Source organism: Urocitellus parryii, chromosome 9, assembly GCF_045843805.1.
Source record: "Urocitellus parryii isolate mUroPar1 chromosome 9, mUroPar1.hap1, whole genome shotgun sequence".
NCBI classification, from domain to species: domain Eukaryota; kingdom Metazoa; phylum Chordata; class Mammalia; order Rodentia; family Sciuridae; genus Urocitellus; species Urocitellus parryii.
This window is the reverse complement of record NC_135539.1, coordinates 128,759,111-128,786,886: the sequence shown is the minus strand read 5'-3', so window position 1 is coordinate 128,786,886 and position 27,776 is coordinate 128,759,111. Positions and strand designations below refer to the sequence as shown.

The following is a 27,776-nucleotide window of genomic DNA, read 5'->3' as shown; positions in this document are numbered from 1 at the left end:
TTTGAATAAAATGAAATACGGGACATTTGGTTGATGTCACTCAGCTCAACTTATTTTCTCAACGACGTCTGCGGAGTCCGTTCTCCCTGACAGATATGACAACTCTCCTGCATTTCTAAATGGCGCTTCTTCATTCATTAAAAATATTAGTTTTGATGTGTGGAGAAGTGCTTTCATAATCCTTTGCTTTGGAAAATTCACATTTTTATTGTCCATTCCCTGCCTCCCAGGAATGGTAATCTCTTTAGAGAAGCTTTTTTAAAATAGAGGAAACAAGTGGCATTTTTAAAGTAGAAGAATGAAGATTGTCTGGAAAGAGTCAGAAGAGGAAGTGGACCACAGGAAGAGACGCACTTGACATGTAGCCACAGGGTGACGTTTCTTCTGAAGATAAAGTAGAGGAGACGGAGAAAAAAGTCTGCGTCAGGGGCTCCAGGGGATAAATATTTTCCAGTCTCTAAAGTTGCCAAATTATTTTTCAGGCTCCAAGTTGCCAAATTACTTTCCAGTTCAAGTAGAGACATGTCCCTAGAGTTATAATTTTTATTTTTGAGAGGGGAATGCAGATAATTGTTTTCAGAGAGCTTTCCTTTTGTTATTTTTTTTTAAGAGAGAGTGAGAGAGGAGAGAGAAAGAGAGAGAATATTTTAATATTTATTTTTTAGTTCTCGGCGGACACAACATCTTTGTTGGTATGTGGTGCTGAGGATCGGACCCGGGCCGCACGCATGCCAGGCGAGCGCTACCGCTTGAGCCACATCTCCAGCCCTCCTTTTGTTATTTTTATTCAGGACCCACAGGTTTCTAGAAATAATAAGGTTTATTTTTAGAAAACCCCGAAAACATTGATTGAAAGTACTACTTTAAGTAGCTTTTATGTATGTTTATCTGTCCACATATTTAAAGCCACTTCATCCATTCTTCTTTGGACAGAGAATGAACACTACTTTGAGTAGTCTGAAGGAAAAAGTCAGTGCCGCACGATGTCCTTTGCCACTTTTCACGTGTCTCCATGTGAAACCTGATGTGTCGGAGTTGATGTTTGCAGGTAGGTATGTCCTTTCTTAGGGCCTTTCCTGGGTCCTGTGCACTGTGGTTTCGATGCTTTTCTTTAGAAGAAGATCATAAGTTTTAATTTCAGCTTCATAATTTTCTCTAACATAAGAACATTTGAAAATACAAAAAAAATATTAGGCTAGGTGATTTTCTTGAAGTAGAGAATACTGCATGAAAGTAGTTTTTAGTATCTTTTCATTTAAGTAATAAGATAAAAAAGAAATCATGACTATACTCAATAACTTGTTTGCTATCCACTTCTCAGTGATAGTTGACAAGACAATGAACCTAGTGCTTTTAGGAAATGCAATGTTCTTTTACTCATTGGTTATACTTTCATTAATTGGGTAATATATATCTGTCATGTAAAATGCTATTCTCATTTTTTATTATTAAGAACCTAAAAAGTACTAGTTTATACTTGTGTTGGCCAATGGACAAAACCCCCCATTTTAAAGTACATCTCAGAGAAAAACATTTGCTTTTTCTGTAGCTTCACTTCCTGGGTGCTCTAAAAGTAGACATGTCATACTTCCGGGAGCCTCTGTCAGTGAGGTGGAATTTCTGACTGGCTGGTGGGGTTCATTCTGATTTTAGGAAAAGTATCCAGAGACTTCTGTCATACTGTCCTCTCCTTCCCTTATTGTCCCTGTCACCATGTGTTTCTAAGACATGAGCATGAAACTTTGCATTGTGATTCTGGGAGTTAGAATAAATGGTTAATAAGCAAAATTAAGTGAAGATGAAGAAAAAAGAAAATGTTAGAAAACATTTTTCCCATTTTCATAGACTGCTTATACTGTCAGAAAGACTTCAGTTTCTCCTGTCTCCTTTGTAGCTTTTATACCTGTTGGTTGTTTTTGACACAGGCTGGCTGGGCAAAATAACAGGGGGGGGGGTGTGTGTGCGAGTGACAAGGAACTTGTGAAGGTTGATATAGCGGGAGCCTCTTTATTGTAGGACAGTAGAGGTATATATATACATTACTGAATACACAGCTTGACTCAATTTAGCATCATCCAATTACAGCAATCAGTCATTAAGGAATCCTCATCATCTTAATAATTATACACAGCTTAACTTAATTAACATCATTGGATATAGCAGTCAGTCATTAAGGAATCTTCATCATCCTAATGGCTCCCTGGCGTTACTTCACAAACCACTCCCTCTGACAAAGTGCCAGGCGCCATCTTGACTTGTCTGTGACCCTCAACATGTTTTCACTCTCACATTCTTTAGAATTAAGATAGACTTTATAAAAGATATCTGAATTTTTAAATGAAAGTGGGTATTCATTTGGTGCAAATAAGAAAGGATCTCTGAACTGTGCATCTTGTTCATCCAGAGGCTTTTGTTCTTCAACCTGTACGCAGTGTCATATACAAAATGGGCCTTTGGTTAACATTTTATTTTACTAATTTGATTAAATAAATGAGAATAATCAGAGTATTGTTGAAATGTGAATTCTTCTGTAGTGTTTTCCAATTAATGACATATCTTGCTTTTTAAAATGCTTTCAGATTGGGTTGAATTCAGTCCCTATGAGATTGGCATGGCTAAATATGGTACTTTTATGGCTCCTGACTTATTTGGAAGCAAATTTTTTATGGGAACAGTTGTGAAGAAATATGAAGAAAACCCCTTGCATTTCTTAATGGGTAAGTGATAAAAATCTTTCATTATGTTGGCTATTTCTAAATCCAGTTATATTTTAAATCATTCTGTTTCTGCTTTATTTTAGGTGTTTGGGGCAGTGCCTTTTCTATATTGTTCAACAGAGTTTTGGGAGTTTCTGGCTCACAAAACAAGGGATCTACCATGGAGGAAGAATTAGGTATTGTGCAAATATGCTTACCTTGATCAAAATCGTGCTACATGGATAATTTTCACACATACACAGAACATTAAATCTTCATGAGGATTTTAATTATTCTAAATTTATCAGTAATTTGGTTGAATCTACCTAAGTGTTTCTGAATAATAAAATATAAGTTATATCTTAAGTATTATTCTGACATTGAAGTTGTGGAATTCATAAAGACTGTTAGGTACCAAGAATGGTTTATACCAGCGCGTATCCATTCCTTTTCCTTATGATACTTCTAAAAATGCTATTTTTATTAGTGAATGATCTTTTTATTTTAAAGTAAGGTAGCTTTTTAAAGATTATATTTATCAACAGTTGAATGTAGTATGATATGTAAAGAAAAAAATTCATTCTTGTGACAGTTTGTCTACCCCTTAAATACTAACTCACTAGAATTCTGATAGCATCTTATGAGATGTTAATTTACAGTAAAATGGAAGAAAAATTTTAAGTCATCTTAGCAAACTAAAATTAATGATTTTATTTAAGTCTAACTCATTACTTCATAATACATTTAAAATAATATGTAGAAAACCTGGAAAAATAGATAAAATTAATTGAGGACCAATGGTATTCATTTATTATAAGAATAATACCATAGAAACCTATATTTTCTTCCTTTTTTTTTTTTTTTTTTTTTTTGCTACCAGGGATTGAACGCAGGGGCACTTAACAAATGAACCACATCCCCAGCCCTGTTTTGTATTTTATTTAGAGACAGAGTCTCACTGAATTGCTTAGTGCTTTGCCATTGCTGTATCTTGCTTTGAACTTGTAATCCTTCTCCCTCAATCTCCCAAACTGCCGGGATTACAGGTGTGCGCCACCACGCCCACCTTTATATGAAGAACATAATTGTGACATTAATTAGAACACTCAAATGTGATCATAAGAAATGTTATCATCCCTGCAAGAATTGAGTTGATATTTTACTTGATATTCATATTTAGTGCATTTCAATTTCTACGTTCCTTAGTATTTTCTTTAAGAGTATCATTTGTACCTTTGGGTCTTAGTAAGAAATGGAAAAATGATCTTATAATTTCATTAGTGGCACATATCTTCCCATAAAAAATGAGGACAAACAAACTAACAAAGAGATAAGGCACCTTGTGCAGGTGCTGCTCCTGTCCCCTGGGCATTCATCAGGTAACAAGTGGGAGGGAGTGGCTCTCCTGAGCCTGCTGTGACCTGTACCAGGCGGTGTCCCCCTCATGATAAACAATAAGGCAAAGTGTATAGAGATGAAGTGACCTTGCCTGATGTGTTTTAATAAACATTTTATCCCGGATGAATGTCTTGTTCTTAACTGTAATTTTGTGGAAGTCCTCAGTGTTCCCTAAATTATGTGAGGATTTTGAACAAGGAAGGAAGGGAGGGAGGATGGAGGGAAGGAAGGTGAACAGAAGAATTACAAGTTTGGAAGCTTACTTCCTGAACTTCTTCTCTGTTGAATAATTCAGATAAATCAGGTGTATTATTATTCTTCTCCTAAGGCAGGAAGAGAATAGGACTGAAATAACACACAAGAAATGGGCAGACCATGGCAGAAGGCCAGGGAAGAGGAAGAAGTTTATCCTAAATGGTCCAGGAAGACTCCCTGTTGAGAAGGCCCCTTTGAGGCCAGGAGTCTGGCAGCTTAGTTACTTCTTCTGTGTAGACTGAGGTGGAATATGGTGTGCTTGGCATTCACTGGTCCACAGGATGCCGGTTAGTTACCCGTACCTCAGACTGCATAAAGGTTTCCAGCCATGAAACCAGAGAGGCCACTGCGGGCCACCAAGGACTCCTGGTGACTGGTTCCTCCTTGGCCGACTGAGGTCTGCCTGTTAGAGGGGTGCTGGGCCGTGGTCTGTCTTCCTGTTTGTTTTCTCCCTTCTGAAAAAAGACCTTGTGGCAAATTGGACCACAATCTAGTAACTTTAAATGAAATTGTTTATTTTATCAAAGGAGTTTTGCGAATTATTTTATGCTTTTGAAAAGAGAGCTATGTATTAGAGTGGACATACAAAATGGAAAGTTCAGAATATTTAGCTTTTCATGCCATGAACACTTCTTTAGAATGAAGGCAATGTTTTGGTGAACAGTTTTCTTAAATCAGAGCATCAAGTATAACCAAAGTCAGCAAACAAAAGTACAACAAAGACTAAAGGAAAGAAAATACATGTAGCGTCAGACACACCCCCAACGCATGTGACATTTGGAGTAGATTGTCGTTAATTTGCCCTCTCCTTTATACAACAAGATTACTTTCTGTCACAGTCATAAAGTGAAATAAATTATAATATTAGCTTGTGAACATTTTGTTTTATTGAATTCTATAAATCATTCTAGTAAAAGTAAAATCTAGATCTAGATCTTTTCATTGCACACTCAGTCATTTGGGCACAAACCATTTCTGTGATTCTAACATGTAGAGTCATATGGGAAAAGCCGATGCCTTGCCTATATTTCTTGGAGTTGAAAGTCTCAATGATAGTTCTGTCAATAGAATTTATAAATAGGGAGCTAATTTCTTATAGTTAAAAAGCATTTATTTACTAACTTATTAGTAACAGAAGGGTGGGGGAGTTACTACCAAGACTGATTTTATATAAATGTTTAAAGGAAGTTTGATTTTTTAAAAAATGGTGATCATGAAAATGATCATTGGGCTCTGTTGAAAAAATAAGTAGTTATTATGCTAGATTTTACTAAATTTGCGTTAATGATTTAAAGTTGCTAGTTTTAGTTTTTATAGCTGGTCTTTTAGTAAGTTCTGAAGGAAGAACCAATAATTATCACTATATTTTTGCATTTTGATCAAGTTCATTTATTTAGTTAATGAAAATGTATGGAGCACAAAGCAAGTTCTAGGCAGAAATGAGCAAGGAGGACATAATTTTCATCCTCATGGAACTTAGGGTTGGCTAAAGAGATCTCTGCCCAGAGCTGAGGAATAAAGTCAACGAAAATGACTCGTAAGGTCTTATTGCAAGTGAGCAGATGAGCTCACCAACCTTAGGGGATCACAAACAGGTCAAGTTTAGAAACACTTACCTGATTTATCAAAATTTAACCAATCTCTTTGCCCTCCAATGGTTCTTCCATTCTACTACTTCAGACTATTTTTTTTCTAGATAAGGAAGCACCAATTCTTGATATCAAAAGGTGTATTTCATTTTAACAGATGATTTTTCAGTATTAGTAAAAATCCAATGATAATATATATTGGAAGCTTTTATTCTGTGGAGACTGTTTTTCTAGCCCCCTAGTATATTTTGGTATTATCCCTTTTCATGAACACCATTTAGTGATACAGTCAAGGAGTTATTATTAATATCAAGATTAACAAATAAAAATTCTCCCTTTAAAGTTACGAATGAATCCATTTAGCCTAATTTAATTTTCATGTCCTGGGAGATTTTTGTTTTCCAGTGAGAATTTGACAATGCTAGCCAACCTAGTAAACCTAAATTAACAATCAGTCTAAATTTATGCATAGATTTTTTTAGATCTTGTTCTGTGCTTTTGTTTAGTTTACTTTTTTTATAATAAACTTAATTGTGAATTTTGATCCCTGAGATGATGCTTCAATTGTTTTGTTTTCTTTCCACAGAAAATATCACAGCAAAGCATATTGTGAGTAATGATAGCTCGGATAGTGATGACGAATCACAGGAACCCAAAGGTAAGGGAGTTGGAAGTGCCCTTACAGAGATCCTAAGAAGAGGACTTGGAGGCTTTGTCCGATTGTCTCCCTCTTAAGCTGCTGGTGGTGGAAGCAGTGGAGTGCAGGGTTGTCACTTCCTCTTGAGAGGATTGAATATTGCATCCTTCCTAGAATAGGCAGCAGAGAGATATCCCCTTCTTTCTTTTTAATCCCTCAAAACTATTTCATTTGAGCAAATCGGAGGTGGTAGTCCGATCAGCATGGATACTACAATTTAGGAAAAATTTTAGATGACTTTGAAATTAAAATTTTATCTTTTAAAATTTTAGTAAGTAACATTGAAAAATTATAATCTCATTCCATTCTCAGGCCTTACCCCATGGCCAACCCCTTGCCTCTTAGGAATCAATCTGTGATGAAGTGGGACAAGATTATCAAGAATTTGTTGCACATGTTGTACACAGGGCTTGGGAGGATCTGAGCTCTTTAACATTTTGCCAAGGTAGTTTTCAGTTTGATGTGGATCATAATGGTCAGTGAAGGATCTGGAGCAAGGATAGGGTGAACATACATGTTGCAAGGTAATCTTTTGTTGTTCTGTGGTAAAATGGAGAGACTTTACATTTTAACATAATTTTTTAATAACTATTTATAAAAATGTCCTCAATAATAAAAATAAATAATCAAAGGTAAACCCAACCAAAAAAAAAAAAAAAAAAAAAAACAAAGAGAAGACTTTAGCAACTGGATGATCCTGTCCCATTACATTTTGCATATGACCATGTAGATTTTAGAAGATATCAAATGCTTTCTTGTTCAAAGCATTTGGTATCTTCAAGACTTAAAGAATTCTCCCAAGAAAGGTGTATATAGAGGAATAACCTGTTTATCCTTGCTTAATTATCAGTAAAATTGAAATTTTCTTTTCATAATGAGGCTATTACTTCCTCAGAAGATGAGTTTGTGCCAATTAGAGAAAAGGTACCTTCTCCAAAAAAGTGAGATGCTTGGGCCATGGTGTGGCTAGTGTGGGGTGGCTTGTGAACATGAAAAAGGGGAAGTCCTTCCCTGCAAAGTTGTGATCAGGAACCGGGCGTGGATAGGAGAGTGCAACTAGATTTCAGTCCTGACTTTCCCATTGCCTGCTACTTCAAGCAGCTAGTGATTTGCCCAAATACAGCAGCCTCTCCTTAGGCAAGAACCCAGGCCTCAAAAAAATGAGCCTTTTCCTAGCTCCTTCATTTAAAATTTTTATTGATTTTATGTATCCTTAGTTGTTGAAGGCTTTTATTTTGAATTTCCTTTTTTTTTAAAAAAAAAATTGTGTTTTAGTTGTAGATGGACACAATACCTTTTTTATTTATATATGCCGAGGATGGAACCCAGTGCCTCACACATGCAAGGCAAACGCTCTACCACTGAGCCACAACCCCAGTCCCTTGAATTTCCTTTTAATGAAGGAAGATAGATAGTGCTAAGGGAATAGACATTATATGCCTGGTATTTTGACAATTAATTATGTATTGATCTAGGGACAACCTAGTAGACATGACATTGGTTGGTCAATTATTAAGTAAATTACTATAGTTGGCCGTCAGTACATTTGATCATCTCTGCAGTTCTTGGTGGTTTTTAAGGCTGAGAAGTTCAAGAACTCTTTGAACACACTGCTTTGGGGTTAGTAGTAGTAGGGATTAGAGGATGATATTTAGGATGTTTTTTGAGGTTCTCTTATTAGCCTTTGATATTCCTTTAAATGACTGTGGATGTTAACATGCCTTTTCATCTCTTTTTTTTCTTCTAAGCACTCGTGAGCACTAATCATACTACAAATGTCATGGTTTTGCCATTTCCAGGCTTGAAAGTAGTTGGGATCATACAGGGGTAGCTTTTTCAGATTGGCTTCTTTCACATTGTCTTATCGTGTTCAGATCCCTCTCTGTCTTTTCATGGGCTCGATAGCTCCTTTCTTTTTAGTGTTGAATAACATTCCTTGTCTGAATGTATCAGCTTATTTATCCCTTTACCTACTGAAAGATTTCTTGATTGCTTCCAAGTTTTAGATGTTATGAATAAAACAACTATACCCATCTATGTTCAGGTTTTCATCTGAACATAAATTTTTCAAGTCACCTGGGTAAATCCAAGGAGCACAATTTCGGGATCACAGGGTAAGAGTGTATTTAGAAACACTGTTCAACCCTCTTCGAATGTGTCTGTACCGTTTTGTGTTTTTACCATTGATGCATGAGAGTTCTTGTGGCTCTGCCTCCTGGCCAGCATTTGGTGCTATCAGTGTTTTGGATTTGAGCCCTTCTGATAGATGAGTAGTGGTGTCTCACTGTATTGATTTGCATTTCCCAGATGTCACATAACGTGGAGCAGCTTTTCATGTACTTACTCACCATACTGCGTATCTCCTTTGTGGAGATGTCTGTTCAGTTTGTTTGTTGGCCCATTTTTAAAAATCAGGGTTTTTTTTAGTGTTGGGTTTCAGTTTTTTTTTGTCTATTTTGAATAATCATCTTTTACCAGATATAATTTTTTTCCAAATAATTTCTCCTAGTCTTCTCTTTTTTATTCTCTTGAGGATCCTTAATTTTTACTTGTATGATTTTGAACACGGGGCATTCCTAACCTGAGTTCCTTCAAGTATATAGTGGAATCATCTACTTGCTCTTACAAAACTAATTACAATCATCATCAAAGTAACAAATGCCTACAAAAATGCTTTTAAGTTGTAAAGAACTAATAGAAGCTTGTATTTAATATGATATCTTACAAGCAATACATACATATCTGTTGACTGCTGGGTTTGTCTCATAAGTTTTGCCATTTGCAAATGTATTATAAAGAATGTAGATTCTCTGCTGGTACAGAAGTCAGGCTGTACTAAAGGAGAATAATACGAATAACAAGAAGCCCTAAATCTTTGGAAATAACTGAGTATCTTATTCATATCCTGTGTAACTTGAGATATAAATCATGTAAAACCTAATTTGTTTTGGTGAAATATTTTCTTTGTCATATTTGGCATTAGAAAAGTGTGGGAGTAGAAAATAATATATGTGCTTTTAATGAATACGTAGTCACCTGGATTGGCTACCAAAAGGAAGATCCCTTCATTTATTCATCTCAGCTTAATCTTCAGCTTAATCTTCACAAAGATAAAAAAAATCAGTATTTACTATGGCTTTATTGTGTTTAATATACACTTATCAAAAATTATAACATTCAAATGTAGATTCTCCTTTCATTTAAAACATACACCCAGAGTTTTATATAAGGTTATATACTTAAACACAGAGTTCCTGGAAATCATGACAGAAGGGGTTTAGGAAGGTGCAGTTATACTCTACCATGAAGTGTTCTTTGATTTTTATTATGAATCAATACTACTGATAATGGTGATTGAGCTGCGGCTGCTGCTGTCATTGTTCTACTATTAGCTAGTAGTGTTTATCAGGAATTCACTATGGCCATGCACTCTAGGAACTTTACATGGTGCATAATCCTCATGACAACCTTACATGGCTTACTGATAAGGAAATGGAAAAAGGGAAGTGCAGGTGAGTAGTCAGTAGTGGAGAGAGAATTGGGACCAGGCAATCCGATTCTAGTTCTGGTGCTTCAAGTGAGAACCCAATATAGCTTCCCCGCAGTTGTGATGTGTGCTTAGGTTTTCAGGAAAGAGTCCCTTAAAATTGCTTCTTTGGATCATTGCTGAATTTTAAACCAACTTAAGGCATTTGTTTAAATTACAGAGTCTTAAGTCCTCAAACTTTGTAAGCACGGATGAAATGACAGGTCATTGGCTGATTCATAAGAACGTTTACTGAAGAACAAGTGTATGTTAAATCCTGTAGTCCATTCTCTTCAATTTCCATAATCCTTAATGTTTATCAAACAGAATAAAGATTCTTAAGAAAACTTAAGAACTACAGAGGATAGGATAGCTACTGTGCATATGAATTGTGGTGTGTGTGTGTGCATGCACATATGTGTGTATGTATCTGTGTGAAGCCAGGGTAATGGAAGAAAATACTGTGAGAGAGGATAAGGGGGAAAATTGGAGAAGTTCACCTGGAAATTTAAGAATAGACCAAGTGTTACTGTCAAGAATACAACTTTTACCCTGCTTGCAGGTAAAAGGTAACTAAGAACATTTTAAGAACAAAAGTGATTATTTAGTACATTGATTTATACAAAAAATGTTAAATCAAAAGCCATAGAGCTTTATTTTTCATGTTAACATCTGATCAGCCAGAAAGGATCTCTTTTTATTTTTGGTACAGAGGATTGAACCCAGGGTGCTTAACCACACAGCCATATCCCCAGCCCTTTTTTAATTTTAGTTTTGAGAAAGAGTGTCACTAAGTTGCCTAGGGCCTTGCTAAGTTTTTGCTGAGACTACCTTTGGACTTGTGATTCTCCTGGCTCAGTCTCCTGAGCCGCTGGGAAGATCTCTTTTTTAAAAGGGCATTGTGGAGTGTGTGTGATGATCTTTTCTTTTTCCCTTAGGTACTGAAAATGAAGATGCTGAAAGGGAGTATCACAATGATAATCAAGCAAGTTGGGTGCATCGTATGATAATGGCCTTGGTGAGTGATTCAGCTTTATTCAATACCAGAGAAGGCCGTGCTGGGAAGGTGCACAACTTCATGTTGGGCTTGAATCTCAATACATCTTACCCACTGTCTCCTCTAAGAGACTTTACCATGCAGGAATCCTTCGATGATGATGACGAACTGGATGCAGCTGTAGCAGGTAAGTTTGCAAAACATAATCAGTGCAAACTAACTCAGGGGAACTTTTTTTTTTTTTTTTCCTGTAGAGAGAATCATGAACACTTATTTATACTCAGTTACAAGAACATGCATTTAATGTGTGAAGGGCTTTAAACTGCAGTATTTGTTTGTTTTGAAGAAGAAAATTACATCAGACAGGAAGTAGCCTAGTCATTGAAATATGGAGCAAGACCTTGGATATGTTTGTACTGGTCAGGGTTCACTGGCAGAAAATTGGAAACCCTCTATCTTGATAACTACAAGGGACTTAAAGCGGGAATTAGGTGCTTATAAAATTTTTCCAGGGACTCAAGGAGCAAGCTCTGGGCTCAGCTTCCTGGAGTGACTCCAAACACTTTGGAACCATGCCTCCCCCACTGTGCCTGGCAACAGGAAGAGCAGAAACATGGCCTGTGCCTCATTTCCTCCTTCCAAACATGTGGGTGTTCCTCCTTGGCTGGGTCTCAGGAGCTGGAGCCTGTGGGAATGCGGTAACCTCTGCTCTGATCCTGGTGCCCTCCTGTGGAGCAGGAGCACCTGCAGCACAGGATGGGGAAGGAGCTGAGTTAGCCAGTGTCTGCAGGACAGCGAGTCTGTCTCTCCTGCTCTCAGGAAGATCAGGAAACATTTAAAGCCACCCAGGAAGAAGGCAGTCACTTTCAAGTTTGTCACTTAGCCAAATCCCCAAGAATAGTTCTCCACATCCTTCACTTCTGTTATAGACTAAAAGGTCAATTTTCTTAGCTGACTAATCAATATATCAGTCTTTCTCCTGATGGCCATCTTCAATTTTTCTACTTTGTAATATTGTCATCTTTCCTTGAATTGTCCAAATGTCATTCCTCAATCATTTCTGCCTTAGGGACATTGGATAGGATTCTATAAAAACCTAAATGGAGTGTTTCAAAATCCTTTTTACTGCCCTTTGTTTGTGTCATATCTATAAAATATTTGTGAGAATTAAGAGATGATATTAGGATTTTTTTTTTTTTTTAGATTTGGCAGTGCTATTTCTATTTGTTGTCTAGGCTTTAAAGGGAATTACAAAAGAGATCCCTGTTGTTTGAACCAGATGAGTACAAACTCACCATATTTTGTATTATGTTTATAGTGTTAAACTCTAGAATGTGAGGCATGTCCAACTATAGACCTGTAATATGAATTTTCATATTGATTATAAAAAAAGTGAATGTATATTCTAAAAATTCATCCAAATTAAAAATACATAGGGGCTGGGGATGTGGCTCAAGTGGTAGCGCGCTCGCCTGGCATGCACGGGGCACTGGGTTCGATCCTCAGCACCACATAAAATAAAATAAAGATGTGTGTCCACCGAAAACTGAAAAATAAATATTAAAAAATTCTCTCTCTCTCTCTCTCTCTATTAAAAAAAATACATGGAACCAGTAACATTACTTTTCTTGTTCTGTGGCACATGATTGTAGCATTGCAATACCAATTAAAAGTGTTTGTTTTTTCCCTAGAAAATTATGCTTTATAGATAAGTGATGTTGGGTTTTTAAAACCAAATTATTCTCTCAGAGCATTGAAATCTATAAAGAGTCCAGTTATTTTCCTCTATAAAAAAAGGAAGACCCAAGGAAATAATTCCATCCTTTTTGTCTAAAATGGCTCCGGCAGATCTGGGATTGGGACACAGGTCTCTTGGCCTTGTTCCTAAGCCTTTCCCTTCTGTTACACATCATCCCCTTTGGTTTTGTTAGTCATTGTCTTGCTGATGTAAGGATGGAAGTTTTCTTTCTGTAGAGTTTATTGCATCTGCCTTACGTGATCACTTTGCCAACATCACTCCTCTATGGTTGCACAGCACGAGTTCTGCACTCCACATTTTAACAACTTCCTGGTAGTTGTGCAATATTTTATGTGGATTTGGTACCATTAGGATTGCCAGCTAAAAAAGCATAATTCTCAGTAAAATTTTAATTTAAAACAATATGTATACTGTATATATACAAGTAATACATGTGTAGTACTTACAATACTTGGACATACTTAGATTAAGCAATTATTCATTGCTTATCTGAAATGCAGATTAAACTGGGCATCTTGTATCTTCATTAGCCAAATATGGAAACCTTAGTTGCCTTGTTAGTTTTCTCACTTTCATTCAAATTGTTCTACATTAAAATTTTTTTTTTTTACTTGTGGATGGACACAATATCTTTGTTTATTAATTTATTTTTATGTGGTGCTGAGGATCAAACCCAGTGCCTCACATGTTTGAGGCAAGCGCTTTGAACCACTGAGCTACCCCTGCCCCTCCCCTCACCACAGCCCTTGTTCTACATTTTCATCTTCTTTCTTTCCTTCCTTCATTCTTGTACTCACAAAGTATTTATAAGAAAGTACATTGTGTTTGGCCCTTAGGATACAATAGTCAACAAGACAGATGTAATCCTTGCTCTTATGAAGATTATAATCATTTGTCCAACCTTCCTTGAAGTTTTGATTCATGGATGGACATATATGCTTTGTTTAACAATGATAGAAAAGTTATGTAAAACTAAAACCAGCAGTGCTGATCCCGATGGAGGTGTAAGCCAGCAAGGACACAGCAACCTTAATTGAGAATAAAGCTGCAAACCAAGAATATGGGTAGAATAGAGGTATTTTTCTTTATATATAGGGTTTGGAGAATAATAGTTGTCCATCATCTTGTCGGACACTTTTTTCATTTGATGCCCTTTGAAAGAATAGTTATGAGCAATTTTCATAAAATAATAGAAGAAAACATAAAATTTCCATCATCTCAAATGACAGTATTATATAGACTAAAAATTTATTTTTTATATATTTTGAAATGTTCTAACTAAAATTATTTAAAATCAATGGTATTTGGAAAGCAATTTGCATTTCTTAATGTGTACCTCATTAAAATTACATTTTACTCATTTCATATTTATTCAACTGAATATATATGTATATGTGTATATATATGTGTGTGTATATATATATATATATATGCCATATGTATATGGGGTACTAATTTTGGTAAAAAAAAAGAAAATCAGTCAGTTCAGTAATAAATCCACTCGGCTTTATTGTTTACATATCAAAATTGCTCAAAATAATTGCATTTTAGACTGAGTTAGCTGAATGATTAGTGCTTTTTCAGAAAGTTCTTTCCTAAGATAAATCCTGTTTATCTCCTTCTGTCATTTTCAGGCTTTAGAATGATCATATGTTTGGAATTAAAATTAAAAGATTTATTACAAACATCATTTCAGTTCAAAAAGTTTTCATTAAAATTCCTATTTATTATACAGCTAAAATGCCAAGTTAAAATATTTTACTTTTACATAGCCCCATTCAAAAAAATAGAGACTTTGAAAAATTAATCTAGACATTATGATGGGTAAATATTATATTTTAGTTTACCCTCTGGTGATTACTTCTACAAATTTAAAATTTGAATGCCGGGCTGGGGATGTGGCTCAAGCGGTAGCGCGTTCGCCTGGCATGCGTGCGGCCCAGGTTCGATCCTCAGCACCACATACCAACAAAGATGTTGTGTCCGCTGAGAACTAAAAAATAAATATTAAAAATTCTCTCTCTCTCTCTCTCTCTCCTCTCTCACTCTCTCTAAAAAAAAAAAAAAAAAAAAAAGTCTCTCAACCTAAGTGGATAAAAGTGTGCTATTTTGTGCCTATTACTTCACCTTGCAGAAAAATAAGATAAATTATAAGATGATAAAATTCCCCTCATTAGTTTACTGCAAAATAATTTAAGATCTGTAGAATCTGATTTCAGAGTAGCCATTTGTTAGTTACATGACTTCTTTCCTGTTTACTTTTTGTGTTTATATTATTTACAGTGACACACACCAGCTGGAATAAGAAATCAATGCATGAGATAATTTAGGCTAGTGTTCAAAACACAGGCATCCAAATATTTAGACATTGTAAATTGAATCTGTGCGATATATTTATAAAATGACAATCACAAATACCCACAGCTGAATGACTTTTTGGAAATGTCACATAATTATAAAACACAGTTATGTTTTCATATCTATCAGAAAATCTGATTAACTCATTCACACCTTTGGAAATTTGTATGTTTTAAATTATAAGAGAATGTTCTTTCATGGTGGCATTTATTCAACTCTCTGATTTTTGAGTAGCTGTTATGCAATAAATTGGGTCCAAGTTCAAATACATTTGGAAAAATTGACAACTCTGTCTCCCTCTTCACCATGAGATGGGATGCTCTGTTGAGTTTAAATGCTTCTTAAAGGTGCTTCAAATATAGTACTTTAAAAGCAGGCTAGTGTCTGACGTGAGTGTCTCTGTTCTCCTGTAGTAGACTGTCTGGAGGTTGGCTGGCCTCCTTTACAGACATGTGGGAACAATGTGTGAACAAGGAGACAGCAAAGCAGATGCCTGGCATTTCATTTGGTTCAAATCAAATCATTTGGTTCAAATCATTTTTTCCTCCAGGAATTGAATTAGGACTACCACATTTATATGTGAAGGATAGCATAGTATCAGTATTAATTTTTTTCCCACAAAGTTAACAATCCTTAGATCTTGATGCTTCTGAGACCCCTGATCATCTCCATCCATTCTCCTTCTATTCTAGCCACTAGGTCTTCCCTCCTCGTGGAAGCTTCCCTCCCCACGCTGCCCCCTAATCTTTAGTTGACCAGTTCTGTATCATTATTCTCACTTCTGCTCAAGGTTTTCTTCTCAGAGAGCACTCTCCTGAATGTCTAACTGACTACTTATTAGTATATTGCTGTCTATTATTTTCATTGCTATATTTGTGTCCATCTGAATTATCTTGCCAACATTTTTATTTACTGATTTATTGGAAGTGTACTTAGAAAATAAGCTCCAGCAGAGCAGAGTTGTGTCTAATCCTTTCAGTGCCCAGAATTGTGCCTGAATAGTGGTAGAAAGTACATACTTGTGGAGTGGGTTGGCTGGGCTACTTTCTTGGACTCTGATGTTGTAGTGGGATGTACGCTCCACCTGTGGCACAGTGGGAATTGCTTGAACTGCCACTCCCCAGTTTTGTCACCCTAGAGGTGACTTTTAAACACTTTGCCCTCCCTTTATAGATGTGCCCTCCCTCACCTGTCTGTTAAAACAATTAAACAAGATCATATATGGGGAAATGTTTTGAAACTAGTAAAAGCCTCTGTGATGGGACATAAAGCAGTGAAAGAGGTCATAGCTTAGGGTCAAGGCAGCGACTGGGCTGAGTTCTTATCATGCATTGTCCCACTGAATCCTCTCAGCAACCTTATTTGGTAATTACTCTTATTCTGATGTTGCCGATGAAGGGATTTGATATTTAAAGATGATAATTATACAGTTGTCAAAGTTAGAATCATACCCAGCTCTATTGTCTCCCAACCCCAAAGGAAAAACACAGGGAATTCTGTTTCAAATTTAAAACAAATGTTTTTGGATCTTAAATAATGTCAAATGATCGCTTAATTTATTCTTATATTTTTTTTTCTTAAGATCCAGATGAATTTGAGCGAATATATGAGCCATTGGATGTAAAAAGTAAAAAGATTCATGTAGTGGACAGTGGGCTCACATTTAACCTGCCGTACCCCTTGATCTTGAGACCTCAGAGGGGCGTTGATCTCATCATCTCCTTTGACTTTTCTGCAAGGCCAAGCGATACTAGCCCTCCGTTTAAGGTAAGGAGGCTTTATATAGCATTCCACTCTCTACTGTGTTCTCTTACAAGCCTTATAGATCTCTTAGTTCTCTTGACCCTTAACTTTATTCAACAGAGATCTCTCAAATGCCATCATTATTCTTGGGGCTGGGGATGTAGCTCAGTGGTGCTTGCCTAGCATGCATGAGACCCTGGGGTAGATCCCCTGTGCCTAAAAAAAAAAAAAAATACTCCTTGACTTCCACTCACATAGTTAAAGCTTTTAGGACGTAGTACATTCTTCTAATACGGTACTGGTTCTGGTGTATTCAATGTATTTGTTTCCATTTATATTGCTTCCATAATGAGCTTATTCAGGTCTAGAACACAGCCGTGTATGTGCATTTGTTTCATTTAAATCATCATAATTGCCTTGTAAGCATTGGCCAAATTGTGTATATTTAGGACATTTTTAGTAAGTGAAACGAATGAACTGCTGTAAGTGGGATGGAGTTTTTATCTGTACTGCATAGATTAAGAAACAGAAACTCAAAAGAGATGAAGTAAAATAAGCCACCATCTCCAGCCAGGAGGAGTAAGGATTCTGATAACACATCTGGTTTTCTTTCTAACATACTGTGAATAAGCTGCTCTCAAGACTAATAATGATTACAATAATACTCTTTAAATATATGGAAAACTCACATTTTCAAAATGCACTCATATTTGATTTTTTTGAGGCTGTTGATATTATTCAGACAAGGAAATAAGGATTGGTGACATAAGATCTCATCAACAAATTGTGTATATTATAGAAGATCGGGTTATGAACATATTGGTGTATCCTGGAATCAACAAACAGAGAAATAAATGAAATAGAATGCAAATGAGCACATTTGAGTGATTGGAGCTATCTGATTGGAAGGGACAGATATTAACCCTTAGGGGGGCTTTAGGGGAGAATTTAAGATTGGATGATAAGACAGAGAATCAGTGGAGGGTTTCCAGCAGACAAATGATATCATGAAATTGGAATTTTATGATGATTAACCTGAGGGTGGAAAGTAGGATGAGTTGGAACATAGAGGGCAAAGGATTAAAATTAAGAGATAATCCAAGCATAGGATTATGAAGTGTTACACCAAGTCGGGCGACTGTGAACACCAAGAGCAGAATTTGATGACCCAAGAGGAACAGTGGGGAGCTGGGTTACAACGATGACTCCAAGATGCTAGGTTAGAAGCTGGTCTAGTGGTGGGAGACACTGTATTATTCATTTCACCAACGGGGGTGTAAATGTCAAAGCTGTCATTTTATACATGAATCAGAGCTCCGCTACTGCAATGAGTTGATACTGAAGGGGGGTTTTAGAATACCACAGTGTACTACTAAAAAGATGCCTATTTTGGAGTTGCTTCAAAATGTTGATTCATTATCAGTGATTGAGAAGAATAGCTGGACATGGTGGCACAGGCCTATAATCCCAGCAACTCAGGAGGCTGAGGCATGAAGATTGCAAGTTTGAGCCGAGCCTGAGCAATTTAGCGAGACACCATCTTGAAATTAAAAATTCCTCTGTTGGAAGGAAGGAAGGAAGCAAGGAAGGAAGGAGAGAAGGAGAGAAGGAGCGAAAAAAGGAGAGAGGAAGAAAATATACTTGCAAAATACATAAAAATTTAGAATATCCTCCAAGTACTTCTAGACAACAACTACTGGAATTTTGTTTTTTTCTTTGTGTGTATGTGTGCCTGATAATGTTTTGCATTCTGCTTCTTTCTGCTTATAACCCTATTGTGATCATTTCCCATGCTATTAAATATTTTTAAACAAACTTAATTGTGGGGCTCTGGTTGTAGTCCAGTGATAGAGCACTTGCTTAACATGCATGAGGCTCTAGGTTCCATCTCCAGCTCTGCAAAAACAAAACAAGCAAACAACAACCACTTACCAAACACGATTAAAATGGCAAATGGTAAGATTATATATATAATATATATATATATATATATATAATATATATATATATATATATATATATATATATATATATATATATATATAGAGAGAGAGAGAGAGAGAGAGAGAGAGATACATATGCAGAGATCCCATGTATATATACATGGGATATATACATGGGATCTCTGCATATGTATACTCAGGATTTTATTTAACATTGTTCCTTTTCAACTTTTAGATTATAATTTTGCCATTTTTTCTATAATAACATCCTTGCACGTGAATCTTTAATCAAGCTTTTATTATTTCCAAGCTTGGCTGCTAGGTACATATCCATTTATGGCGTTTAATAATTCTAGATTGCTCTTTGGATAAGATGCACCAATTTACACTACTGTATCTGTATATATGAGTTCTTGTTTCACATTATCTTTGCTGACATAAAAAACCCCAACTACTATTGTAACTATAGAACTCTAATTAAAAAACAAAAAAAGAGGGAGAGAGAGAAAAATATTAAGACAAAGTTCAAAAAGTTCTGTGATATGTTAGGGCCAATAACCCCACATTTGGGGTTGGGGTGGTGGCTCAGTGGTAGAGCGCTTACCATGTACATGTGAGGCACTGGGTTCTATCCTCAGCACCACACAAAAAATAAAAATAAAGGTTAAAAAAATTTTTTTAAAGTAAAAAAAAGCACTCAGGGTTTTGCTTCAGTTTTCTTTATTTCTTAAGAGACTAAATAGTTTGTCATACTTATTATATACTTATATTTTTAAACAACTTTCAATTGGGTTGTTACTGCTGTGCTATTGATTATTAAATATTTATTTTATGTCTTAATTATACTGAAGTTTGTCATTTTCTAAATATTATTAGCTAAAGATTACACAATACCTTTATCTTATTTATTTCTATATATTTTTGGTAGTGGGGATAGAACTCAGTGGCATTCAACCACTGAGCCACATCCCCAGACATAAAATATTTTGTATTTTATTATAGACAGGGTCTCACTGAGTTGCTTAGCTCCTCACTGTTGCTGAGGCTTGCTTTGAACTTGCAGTCTTCCTGTTTCAGTTTCCTGAGCTGCTGGGATTATGTGGTACTGAGAATCAAACTTGGTGCCTCACAGGTGCTAGGCTAGCACTCTACCAGTGAGCCACAACCCCAGCCCACTGTGTCATTTGAAATAAGATTGTTTTTATTGCTGGTGATTTGTTGATTGAAGTGCTTAGGTAATGATTTCTCCATTGGTTTTATTCTTGAAATTCATACTTCTTACTAAGGTCAGTTACATATGGAGTGATATTATTCTTTTTATGTTAGTCTTTAAAAATATTTTAATTTGGTGATATTTCTAAATATATTGGACATGTAATAACATAATCCCCTCTAGGCTTTTTTTTTTCCCAACATGATTTTGTGATGCTTCCTTTATCATATACAGCATCACTATTAAGGGGAACAAGGATCTATTTTGTGTTTATCGCTGGTGCATCCATTAGTCTATGTGAAAATCTGACATGTGAAAAACCTAATGCCAAATAAGATATCTAATGCTAAAATAGGGTACTTACTTTAGATATAGGATAGTAGGTTTGAAAATTGGTGAGGAATCTACGTGAAGTTCTTTTGATAGGAGGAGAAAGCACCACTGTAAGAACTGGATATTAGCAATATGATTGTAGTAGGGTAATTAAACAGTGAATCATTTTCTTGTTTTTGAGACCCAGATATGGACAAAATTTTTTCATCAATGCATAGAGCATTTGTTTGATGAAAAGTTACAATCATTGACTTTATTTCATATTTATTTATCTAGCATTTCATAACTGTAGCATTTTGTAAGTATAGTTAAATCTCAATTTTTATCAGGAAGATATAGAAAGATGAAAATCATGGTTTTGAATAAAGGCAACCATAGTTTATGTTACATCTGTGTTATAACTGACCTTGAAAGTTAGTGATTTTTTTTTTAGGTCAGAGAGTACCTTAATATTTGTCTGATATAGAATCTCTGTATTAATTTATCTAAGAAAAGCAGCTCTGTGTTTCATTTATCAATTTTTTTGTTAATCTTTTAGTAATTTAGATATATACCATGTTAATTAGTTTACTATCAGGGTCCATCCAGTGACAACCCTGATGGGCTTTGTCTTATAATTTGGTTGAGAAAATAAGGCAGAATATTCAAACTCAAGTCTGAAAAATAAACAGAATGTGAACTTAGTGGGAACAGGTTTTTGGGTTTTATTGAAGAGCAAGTAAGCTAGGAATACAGAAGAGTTCAGAGTTTAATACTGAAGAGTTTTTCCCTTTGATCTTACTAAAAGTTCTTTTTTTTTTTTTTTTGGCACCAGGGATTGAACATAGGGGCACTTGACCACTGAACCACATCCCCAATCCATTTTTTAAATTTTATTTTGAGACAGGGGATTGCTAAATTGCTTAGGGTTTCACTAAGTTGCTGAGGCTAGTCTTGGACTTGGGATCCTCTTGCCTCAGCCTCCGGAGCTACTGAGATTGCAGGTGTGTGTCACTGTGCCCAGCCAGAGAGAATATTTTTAAGTTATTATTCTACAAATTATGACATATTATGTTGCCATATACTAGGCATATATCTGGCTATCTTTTGCAGTGCTCTTTTAATGCTTGATTAGTGATCACAAGCTAGAACAATGGTTTTTATTCCCTAAAATTAAAGGAAAAAAGGAAAGGGAGAAGGAGAAGATAATGTAAAGAGAAAGGAGAGAAGGAAGAAATAAGGAAGGACAATGAAATGAGCCAGACTTCACAAACTAAATTTATCTCCCTATATTTCATTCAGGGTCAAAATTCCATTAAAATCCATAAATAAAGGAAAATAATCTGTTTTCCACATTAATCTTATGTTTTTACTGACATGAGGGTATGACCTGTTCTAGAATCCTTATATATGCTTTACTTATAATTCTTAGGTTGGGTCACATCATGGCCAAACCGGTCTAAGCATTAGCTTTGTGGGCACTGTTCCTCCATGGTCAATAAGGGAAGTGTACAGTTCTAAATGTCATACTTTCAGATGGGCATCTTATATTAATTTGCTGGAGTTGCTGTAACAAATCACCTCAAATGAGGTGGCATAAAACAGCAAAAACATGTTTTTCACACTTCTGGAGGCCCAAAGTCTCAAAAAAGGTGTTAGCAGAGCTGCTTTGTGGTAGAATTATTCCCTGTCCCTTCTGGCTTCTGATGGCTCTATGTGTTCTATGGCTTGGCGTTGCAATACTCTAATCTCTTCTATAAGAACAATTATCATTGAATTTAGGGCCCACTCATATAATCCAGGATGATTTCAACTTAATATCCTTAACTTAATTGCATTTGCAAAGAACCTTTTTCTTAAGTTAGGTCACACTTAAAGGGCTTGTGTGTTTAGGACATGGATTTATGTTTTAGGGAGACATCCTTCAACCCGCATAGGTCATTAAGGATCAAATGTCTTGTGCTGGTAGATATACCCAACCTTGATTTCTCCAACACTGATTTTTGTCACTTTATAGTAACCTTGTTATTGAAGAAGAAGCAGCGCTATGTCTAGTCTATACACCATTGAGTTGAGAAAATTCTTTTCATGCCTTTTGCATTATGAAGTTCTTGAAGCCCAATATCAACATGTCTTTTAATGGAAGTAAGAGGGACCAGAACCATAAAATAATGAATTCTACGTTGTAGTTTCCATCTGTTGTCTATTATAATAGTTGCTTTGATAATTTCTGGTGATACCTTTGTTTTAAAGATTACATTATTATAACATCCCTCTCCCAATCTTGAAAATCAGTTTTATATAATGAAAACATCTGAGAATAGTAAGAACATATCCTGTGTTTGCACATAGATAAAAATCTCATCTCCTTTAGGGAAGAGTTAAATTACTTTTTGTGTATATGCATTTATATAGATAGAGGTTTTGTACATTTAAGAATATACATTTGTATGCTTACACATGTATTTATATAGATTGCTATATGTTATATATAAAACAAATGACATGTGTATGCTAGTATGCCATTCCTACTATAGTTCAGGTATATTTCTGGTTTTGTTTTTGTTTTTTTCACTTCAAGATGTTTTAATCATGTTTGGTACTTAAAAATGAGCACAAACATTTTACCAAGTATCACTTGGAAGGATACCTTCCAATTTTTTTTTCTCTCTAGAGAACCATTTTTAGTTGGTGTTAGGTGAATTTTCCATAAATGAGTCTGTGGAAATGAGAAGTATCCAGGTCTCAAGCAATAGGAATGCACAGTGATAACAGCACAGTTTTGGCATACTGCTGGCATTTATGGTACAGCAATCTTTTTTTATTCCCTGCCTTCTTCTAAAGCTTTTTTTGCAAACTAACGGCTTTACTCATAGTCTGGGTCATTGTTTCTCAGTCCCTCCAGAGACATCAGAAAGGAGACGGTTTTTCCATGCCGTAATCACAGTCCGTAGTCATCAGTGTTTAATCTTTTCCACATCAGAATCACAGAGAAAAAGGGAAAGTCTCCATCCCTCCTGGATCCCAGTGTAGAATTATCTATCTAAAAATAGCTGGACTTTTCCCTCACGTAATTCCCTTTTCCTCTTCCTCTACATGTCCACGCATCTTGGGTCACCTTTGAGTCATGTTTGTAAACACTAGAAAGCTCTTTCTTTTTCTTCCCCGTTCTCGCAGTTGCTTCATAGTGTGAACTTTTGGTTTTATTTTGATGTTGAATAATCATGGGTGAATAATTGTGAACAGTGCTGGACAAGAAATAACATGCTGATTAATTCAGCTGAACAGGGGGGCGGAAAAGAGGGTCAATGATAAGTTTTCTCAAGTTTCAAACAAGAAATTACTCATTATATATATGGGATTAGGGACAAAACTTTACTGTATTTAGCATGTCAGTTTATGAAGCAAGTGTTTTCATATCCATTTAATCTTTTGTTCTCCTGGATTTCTGTTTCTTTGTAATGGGATTGAGAGAGTTGATCAGCATAAAATTTCCGGCATTCCAGAAGCATGAAGATCAGCAGAGTTGAATGAAATGTGTATTTTTTTTCTGAGTTTAAGGTACTAGTTAAAGGCACTTGTTTTCCCTGACTCTAAATGACTGGGATTTTTGTATTTTCTATCTGACTTAATTGTCATAATGGTCCTGTGAAGAAGATTCTAGTATTATCTTTCTTTTACAGAGGTGGAAAATAAGGAACGGATGACCTCTGGATGAGGCGGGGATTGGGAGCCATAGTGAAGAGCTCAATCCCTGTGGGTTGTTACAATCCTTACAGTGTGATTAGGGGTGTGTTGTTGTATATTGCAAATCCCCCCCAAATAACTTGTTCCCTGCTGAGCTGCCTTGGGTCATCCAGCCAGCAAGTTGAGGCATCTCCTTAAGGTGTGCTTTCAGAGTGCACAGCCAGGCACATGGCTGTCCATCATGATTCCCACCTCCCTCCTACTATACTATACCTATTTATCTCCCACTGGTTTGTAAACTCTAAAGCTTCAAGGACCACCTCTGCCTTGCGCCTAGAGCATGAAAGGTGCTGAATAGTAATTGTTGAGTGAATTAACAAACACTCTGAGGAAATAGTCTGTGTATACTGCATAATCTTATGACCACTTGAAATTTTCCATAGCATTTATAGCAATTTTAGATTTGCGTGGTTATATAACGATTATCTCTCATGCACAGGCTATATATCCCATAGTAAGAAGAGCCAAGAATGTTTTACTCACTGTTAGGACCCAGCTCTTAGCATGGTATTTAGCTACTAATGATTATTATTGATTGGATCAATTTGATGACAAGAATATTCTTTAAAATTTAAGATTCTAATCATGGTTTTCCCCAAAATCTCCTCTAAGAGTTTCCCTAATACTTATTTGTCTCTTGTCCTTTTCTTTTTCTTCTTTGTTTTCCTGGCTTTTTTCTTCCATATCTTTTCTTCTAACACAATTTGTTTATTAAATATTTGTTTAGCACTTAATATATGTAAGCTCTCTTCTAAATGCTGGCTAATCTATTTAATTCTAATTGCAATCCCATGAAATATGTTTGGTATTATCATTATTCATAGTTTATATTTGAGGATATTGGAGACAGAGACATTAAGAAACATGTCCAAAGCCACAGAGCTTGCATTTGGACTAAGGCCTCTGAACCTAGAGCCTGTAGTTTACACTATGGTATTCTGCTTCTTACTTCTCTCTCTACCCCTGAAGCTGCACATAAATGGAAATGAGTTCCATTGACCACATCTCTCCATATTGGTTTATGTTCTCCAAGTTTAAATATAATTTATTTTTCCTTACTTAGGCACTAAGTCAGCTAAGACTTTATCATGTTGCTATCACATGTGTCGTGGCCAAGAATAGACCTGACAGAGCTTAAATTGCTATAAATGCTATGAAAAACTTATAAGTGGTCATAAGATTATACAGTATACCCAGACTTTTTCCTCAGAATATTTGTTAATTCACTCAACAATTACTATTCAGCATCTTTCATGTTCTAGGTGCAAGGCAGAGGTAGTCTTTGAATCTTTAAATCTACCTCAAATCTACATTTCTTGCAAACATGCATTTCTTGTTCAGGCTACATGTGAACAACTGCAGATCAGCTATGGTGGCTCTGCCCATGTGCCTTCTCTTCCTGGTGGGGAAGGACCATCCTCTGATTAGGAAGGTGCTGAGTTGTGTGGTATCATACAACCTGCCACACCTTTGATGAAGCTCAGGAAGCTCTGTCAGGTCTATTCTTGGCCACGACACATGTGATAGCAACATGATCGGGCCAGAAGCTCAAATTCTTTTTCATAAACCAAAGGGGAAAAAGAGCTGATTTAGACAGAGTCAAATATTTTTATAGACATAAAATGAATTAATTTTTAATTTTTTAATACTGAGATAGAGATGGACATAGGTTTAAAATCCAGTAACAGAGGGATCTGCATTCTATATCATTAGACTTTTTCTTAACTCCGAAGGGTTAAAAAATCATTTAAATGGTTATAGATACTCTAAATCCATTATATATACACACATATATGTATATATGTGTGTGTATACATATATAAATATAATTGTCAATATTGAGTTTGCTTGTAGAATAACTTTATAGATTTTTGAGAATCATGGGCTTCTTGAAGGCAGGATGTATATATCCTGGTGAAGAGCACTCTGCTAGCAGATAGTAGACCCCTAAGGAATATGGAATGATGAAGACTGAGAATGAGAATTCCCAGTGCATTTTTCTCTTTTCCTCATAGGAACTTCTACTTGCAGAAAAGTGGGCTAAAATGAACAAACTCCCCTTTCCAAAGATTGATCCTTATGTGTTTGATCGGGAAGGATTGAAGGAGTGCTATGTCTTTAAACCCAAGAATCCTGATGTGGAGAAAGATTGCCCGACTATCATCCACTTTGTTCTGGCCAACATCAACTTCAGAAAGTACAAGGCTCCAGGTATCCTTGCAATAATAATATATTTCCTAAAACAGAAAACAGAAATCTGGCAGGAGAACAAGACTGCTATTAAGCTGATATTAAGCTGTTTCACAATGGCCCTGTTCTACCAGCTGTTTCAACAATGAGTGCATCTCTTACTTTGTTAAACAGCTAGCATCTCAAGACTGCAAGTACCTTTTTCCCCTGAAGGTCACTCAAAGATGTAGAAACTGAAGCTCAGCAAAAATCTTTGAGACTTTATTCCAAGACTTTGTGGAAGATGTGGCTTCTGGTCAGTTCATGTCCTTGTCATAGTGATATTAAATACTTTTCATATCACCTTCGTGAGAGAGATCTTATTTCAGAAAAAAATGATGCAGAAAACTCAGGAAATTCTAACTGACCACAAAATCAATGTCATCTAACAACAAAAAATGGCTAGCAAATTCAGGTCGCCATGTTTTATTTCATGGAAAATGAGAATCAAGTTCAAGGAATAGCTGTTTTGTTTGACCACATCCAGAGTAGTCTTTGACCTTCTCTGTATCCTAGAAAACACTAATTAACAAAAGCAGATCTACAGATTGATAAGCCAGATGCTTAAGGTCTTAAAAATAATCATGATATTTTACCACCACAAAACGTAGTTTTTCATTTTGTGAATGGAAAGACAACACACAGGGAGGAGGGATAAGAGAAACCTGGAGAAGCTGGTCTTTTCTAGATTTCTCAGGGAGAAAAAGGATCATGAGGGGTGGAGTTTGTTGTGAGATATACCTTGTCGTGGAAGAGCAACTGGCTGGTATTTTGGTTTTAAAGTAGTGGAGCACTTGAAGCCTAAAGAATCTGTTAATCTTCAAGTGAGCAGTTGGCGTTTGTGAGGCCAACCTGTAGTCAGATCTCTGTGGCTTAAGACGGTGGATAACGTTTTGGTTTGGGCTCTCCCATGAGATGATTCTGAGAAAAGAGTTCAATTATAAGTTAGTCAGAAGGAAGTGGGGAAGTGATAGAGGGAAGAAAGGCAGACGACAGACCATGTGCTAGTAAACTAGATACCACACAGGGGAACTTGACCTTCCTGGGAAGGTCTAGGAAATTAAATAGAACCTCTGCCCCAGAATCATGCTTCCTCCAGGCATGGGAGCATCGGTGTTTATATATCAACTCCCTAGAGTCTTTGGTTCACTGCTGCCCAGGGCAGAGTGTTATTTGTTAGGAGCTCCAGTCTGATAGTAATGGGCAAAGCAGCCTTCCACACTTTCAGAGAGGAAGAAAAACCCAAGGCACAAAAACACAGAGACTGGCAGTTGAAAGGCATCTGTTCATAACACACAGAAATGATTAATTTAG

The 27,776-nt window shown here is 36.1% G+C and overlaps 1 protein-coding gene across 1 annotated transcript in view; it reads left to right on the top strand.

Moving 5' to 3' along the window:
- Positions 1-27,776, top strand: part of Pla2g4a (phospholipase A2 group IVA) — a 122,848-nt gene that overhangs the window by 85,360 nt on the left and 9,712 nt on the right. Inside the window, exons 10-16 of the mRNA XM_077802953.1 lie at positions 934-1,048; positions 2,580-2,717; positions 2,801-2,893; positions 6,525-6,596; positions 11,100-11,345; positions 16,858-17,042; positions 26,249-26,444. Of these exons, the coding sequence (XP_077659079.1) occupies positions 934-1,048; positions 2,580-2,717; positions 2,801-2,893; positions 6,525-6,596; positions 11,100-11,345; positions 16,858-17,042; positions 26,249-26,444 (1,045 nt within the window). The remainder of the gene's footprint in view (positions 1-933; positions 1,049-2,579; positions 2,718-2,800; positions 2,894-6,524; positions 6,597-11,099; positions 11,346-16,857; positions 17,043-26,248; positions 26,445-27,776) is intronic.